The sequence below is a fragment of the Diabrotica undecimpunctata genome, chromosome 10 (genome assembly GCF_040954645.1).
Source record: "Diabrotica undecimpunctata isolate CICGRU chromosome 10, icDiaUnde3, whole genome shotgun sequence".
NCBI lineage: Eukaryota > Metazoa > Arthropoda > Insecta > Coleoptera > Chrysomelidae > Diabrotica > Diabrotica undecimpunctata.
Window position 1 is genome coordinate 74992776 of NC_092812.1, and position 6000 is coordinate 74998775.

At 30.0% G+C, this 6000-nt stretch overlaps 1 protein-coding gene across 1 annotated transcript in view; it reads right to left on the reverse strand.

Annotated features, from left to right (window-relative positions):
* Positions 1-2943, reverse strand: part of rb (adaptor related protein complex 3 subunit ruby) — a 40911-nt gene extending 37968 nt beyond the window's left edge. Inside the window, exons 1-2 of the mRNA XM_072546755.1 lie at positions 2703-2943; positions 2567-2642 (exon numbers count right to left, since the gene is read on the reverse strand). Coding sequence (XP_072402856.1) covers positions 2567-2642; positions 2703-2827 — 201 coding nt within the window. The 5' untranslated portion in view covers positions 2828-2943. The remainder of the gene's footprint in view (positions 1-2566; positions 2643-2702) is intronic.
* Between the last annotated feature and the right edge of the window lie 3057 nt (positions 2944-6000).

Consider the following 6000-nt stretch of genomic DNA (forward strand, 5'->3'; position numbering starts at 1 on the left):
TAAATTGTTGAATTCCTGCTTCCCTAATTATTTTACATCAAAAGTTATAAGAAACTATTTGTAGAAGACTGAAATCTGTATTAAAAACGAATGTTAAAATTGTTCTATGAATTAAGTGTACTCCAAAATTTTGCAAAAATATAATATTCTATTCTATTCTATCTCTCTCTGTTGTCACATTCTCCATCGTTTAGGCCTCTCTTACTCATGTCGTCGTCTACTTCGTTCCTTCAGGATTTTCGGGGTCGTCCTCTTTTCCTCCTTCCTATGGGGCTCCATTCGGTTATTCTCTTTATCCATCTGCTGTCGCTAGTTCTTCTTACATGTACATACCACTTCAGTCTTTTTTGTTCTATATATGTTAGTATGTCTGTCTCTATTGATGTTCTTTGCTTTATTTCGTCATTACTTCTCCTATCCATTCTTGTTACTCTGCAGCATCTTCGTAGGCATTCCATCTCTGTTGCTACTATCTTACTGCTGTCTTTCTTGTTTATGATCCAATTTTCAGCCCCATATGTCATAATACTTCGCACTAATGTTTTATAAATCTGTGTTTTTGTCTTCATATTTAGGTGTGGGATAGACACATCTATCCCACCAAACTGAGTTAAGTTGTCGAATTGCTGTTCTTGTTTGTCCTAATCTTTGTGTAATTTCTTCCTCTGTTGTTGCCTTTTTCGTGGTTATAAACCCCAAGTATTTGAATTTATCCTTTCCTTTGATTGTTACGTTGTCATCAATCTGTAGATCTTCTATGTCTTCTTCACTTGTAGAAAGGTACTCTGTTTTGGCGAGGTTAATATCTAGGCCAGCCTTGGTATATTCTTCTTGTAGTTTCTTCATCATGTAGCTGAGGTCGTCTTGGTCTTGTGCAATCACTACTTGATCGTCTGCAAAGCTTAACTAAGTATATTTTAAATAGGTTTGGAGATGTGGAACAACCCTGCAGGAGCCCTTTTGTTGTGGTGAAGTTTTCTATGAAGTTTGTTCCCATTTTAATGGACACTTTATTTTCTTTATACAGCTTTTGTAGCTTCTATGAGTTCCTTCTGTATTTCTAATTTGTACATTGCCTCCCATAGTTCTGACCTTGGTACAGAGTCATACGCCTTTCTCAGGTCCACAAATGCCAAATGTATATCTCTATTTTTTGCTTTTTTCTTTTTCAACAGTTGTTCCTGTGTGTATATGTGGTCTATACATGATCTTCCTGCCTGATCCTCCCAGATTTTTCATTTTATCGCTTGCTCTATCTTTTCTCACAGTATCTTCCCATATATTCTTCCTATTGATAATATTACGCTTATTCCTCTGTAGTTTTTACATCGTTTTCTATCTCCTTTCTTAAATATAGATGTCATATATGCCTCCGTCCATTTCTTTGGGAGCTGTTCTCCATTTATGGCTTTCTGAAATATCCATTGTATCATCCAGTGTAATTTTTTTATCCGTATTTTATAAGCTCAGGTGAGATGCATCTAGGTCCCGGTGCTTTCTTATTTTTGATTGCTTTTATGGCCATTCTCATTTCCCTATCTGTTATTTCTATTTCTTGTTGTGGGGATCTGCTTCGTCTTCGCCTGTTTTCTTTTCCAATGAATTGTGGTCTTTGTTCTGTTAACAGTTCCTTCTAATAGTCCTTCCATTCTTTGTCCTGTATATTTCCCAATTTAATTTTTTCTTTTGAGTTTTGTTTCAATCCTCTCAGTACTTTCTATGATTCCGAAGTTCTTGTACCTCCTATGTATGTTTCAATATTTAAGCAGGTTCTTTCCCATTCTTCATTCTTTTGTTGTGTTATTTTTTTTTCACTTCTCTATCTTTTTCTCTATATTCTTTATAAACTTCATCATTGTTTGTAGTCAGCCATTTTCTGTATAGTTGCTTTTTTTCTTCAATTATTCTTTTTGTTGGTTCATTTATTTCATAATAGTGCTGTTTATTTGTTATATGTTCTTTTTCTCTAAGGGCTTCGAATGCTGCTTGTTTTATACTCGCCTTTATATGCTCGTATATTTCTTCTATGTTGTCGTATCTAAATTCTATTAATTTTTGGTCTAGACGATGTTGATATAGTTCTCTTATTGATTGTTCTTGGAGTAGTTCTATATTGTATTGTTTTTCTCTTATAGTATTCAACGGTTCTTCTGTAGAGGGGGTCTTGTTATATTTCCAATTAATGCCCATTTTTCCTGTCAGTAGTTTATGGTCCGTTCCACATTCTGATCCTCTTCTGACTCACATATCTTTGATCTTTATTGTGGTATCTTGTTTGATTATTATGTAGTCTATTATTGATTTCAGCTTTCGTGTTCCTTGTGTCCATGTATATTTATGAATATTTTTATGTCTGAAGAATCCGTTGGTGATTAATTTGTTAAGTATATAATATAATTATATCCTTGGCTGTTTTTATAATATAAATTAGGGAAATGAAAACACATGCTATCGAGATCTGTAATTCATCTTGTCACATTTATACTAGCACTTATGCATTTAAACAGGGACATTATTATTATTTGTCATTGTTTGACGAATTTTATAATAATTAAATAAATCTTACCCCAATTATTCTCTTCATAGCTTCTAATTTCAAACTATCTTTATTAGAATCAAGCATCTCTTTAAGATCGTCATGCCTAAAAATTGAATATGATATGATAAAGTTTTCAAAAATATTTTAATAGCAGATCACCTACTTTTTGAAGTCAGAATGAAAAAAGCCTCCTGAGGCAGGATCCACAGCATATTCTGCTTCAAAACTTGAACCTCGATCGTTTGAATAACTATTGTTAGTCATACTGTTTGAAGGGGATGACAACATTTTCAAATTCACGATATTATCGAATTAAAATTAAATATTTCATCTATAAACACAATAAATAAAAGACCATCTAAAATTAGTATTCTTATTTTATTTGATTTCACTGCTGTCGTATATAGAGAGTATAGACACATCTAATCTTCATCTTTTTCTTTTCGTTTCAATCTTTCACTATATGGTTATTCAACCACATTCAGTTAGTATTCACTATTCATAAACACGGGTTTTCTTTATCGTTGGATTTCCAAAATTTCTACAAAAACAAAAAATCAAAAACAAAACAGAAAATTAATTGTAATTTATTGTCATGTATAATAAAAAGAGATTCCATGTTCAAAACAAGCTTCCTTAAATCTATGCAACACATCATATAATATACGTTTATTTAAATCTGTCATAGTATCTACGTGTTGAGTAGTGTGTCAAAATTTTGAAAAAGAAAATGTACGATTTGTAAAAGTACCAATAACAATTGTATTAAATGTTTTTCTTGGTATAACTAATATTTTCTTAGTTGGTGAGTTAAGGCCGGTTGAAAATATTTGTTTGTTCGTGCGTGTCAATAAGACAATAATGAAATATGAAAATCTACATAAGCCGAAAATCTCTGTAAGTATAAGTTATTTTAATATAAATTGTAAAGAGCAACTGTTACTAAGTTTAGTACTGTTCATTTGTGTGGAATGTATTTCTGTGTACAAATACAAATCTCACACCTATTACCACAAAAATATATGTATATAAGTATAATAAGATATTATCAAGTGATTCCCACATAAATAATAGAATTGGTTATATAGCTGAAAAACTAAATTTTCTGAAAACAATTTGTACTTTTATAACACTCACAATTTAATTGTTAAAATTTTCAACATCTTTTCTAAACAATTGATACTTATCTGAGTGTGGTAATTTGAGATAATGTGTAAGTACACTATTTGTCACTCTATTTGTCAAATTGACATAATATATATATGACACTGCCTTCAAATGGAAAATAGCTAATGTAGTCTGAAATGTGATGAGTGAGTTAACACACAAGATTTTTAAATTTCAAAGAACTGGATTATACTACAACTGGAACCTTGATTATATATATTTATATTTCAGATACCACATATTTAATTTATTTAATAGTATAAGTATCTCTTTAATAGAACCTAGGTATAAGTATCTTTTTAATAACTTATAAATATCTCTTTAATATAATAATCTTTACTTTTTGTGTATTGGTTGCTTTAAGTTTCTTTTTATTTAGTTTAATGGAATGCTTTTTATTTTACCCAGTAAACTTTTTCTGATTATTTCTTTTAAAATATGTCTTTTAAAACATTATTTGTCCTATCCATTTTAATTGTATGTTCTTGTTTTCTATTCCAATGTATGGTAAAAAGCAATTCCATGTTTAAGAATGGTATTCTTTAAATCTATGCAACACATCTATAACATGTATTACTCCAGTCCTTAGAGGAGGACTGCCACTGAACCTGTAAAAATCATAGGAACAAGCTGAAGTTTGCTGAGAATGTCAGCTTTGGAATCCAAAAAAAAGTTTCAAAAAGTTGCTTTATCAAGAATCTGTATGTCATAGAAAAAAAATTTTCAAACAAGAAATGTAGCTTCCATAAATTTGAACAAAAATGTTCATTAGCACTTTTTCTGTAGAATGAACCGTTCTCTTGAAACAACGTTTGAAACGACCGGCGATTTTAAATCACAATTGCGCAGGCGCAATTTATTTTTTAAATAAAATTTCTATTAATTGACGGTGAAAATTCGATACCTTTTGATCAGAGTATCCTATCGACAACAATCAAAATGAGTTTTAAAGGTAAAGAGAGATTTCCCACTAAATTTTTGCGTTTTGCCGCAAATGAAGCCAGTTTCTATAAAGCTGTTAGAAAAATGAAAGTTGCGTGATTTTTGTCATTTTTTACGATGCATATGAGGTCAGTAAAATTTATCACTTCCGATAACTGGTCACTATGGAATTGCCGTTGCTAGAGCATAATCTTTAAAGCTTCTAACATGAAAAATCGATTTTGACTTTTGGCAACTAATACGAAGCATTTGAAATATGCCTAAAAACCGCTGGACTTAAACTTTCCACATTACAAACGATTTAAAACTCCTTCTTTTCGATTGCACGTACGTTTTCTAAAACTACTGTAACAACTTTATTTATAAATTCGATCTAATTCGATCTAACGATGTCTTTGTGGAAGCATTTCCTATGACGTGAGCCTCATATTTGTTGCCAAAACTCAAAATCGAAATTTTATAAGATTAGTTTTGAATATTAGGCTCTAACAATAGAAATTCCACAGCGACCGATCAATGAAAGTGATAAATTGTATTGATCTCATGAGAATCGTAAAAAATTGCAAAAACAGCGCGACGTTTATTTATTTAACAGCTTTATACAGGGTGGTCCTTAAGTAATTGTACAAAAAGAAACAGTAGATTCTACACTTTAAAATATTACGATTTAAGCCAAATTGCTTTAATAAAATGTTGATATTAAAAAAGATACAGGGTGTTAAAGTGCAAATTTAAAATTTTATTTTTTGCTATAACTTTCATGTTTTTAAACATTTATATATAAAAATTTACAACTGGGTACTTTTAAATATAAAAAATTATAATTTGATGTAACTGATAGAGGGCGCCACATATACCACATATGTGGTATACATTTGCACTTAACTTTTTTGTTCTTTAAGTTACCTGTATCTGGGACAAAAAATATTAAAGATACAATATTTTAACAAAAAAAAGGTATACTTATTAATAACTTCAGAACTCAACAGTTTTCGAGATAATCGCATTTTACAAATCAGCTGCATAAATCTGATTTAAGGCAATTACTCCAGGCAACGAAGAAAAAATAGACAAAAACATTAATACTTTTGAATTTTGGTATTAAATACCTTTAACTAAAGTTAACGAAATATTAAATAAAACGATAGTTTAATAACGATAGAATAAAATAGTTAACGAAATATTAAATAAAATAAATATATCAGCAGGATAATTAATAATAGGATTTGACAAAATAACAGAATAAAAGGATTTTACATCAAACATTTTACGTTTTATATTAAATTAAAGTCATAATCAAATCATTTTGTTTAAAAACGAAATTAAGAAATAGTTAAACTAAATAACATAAC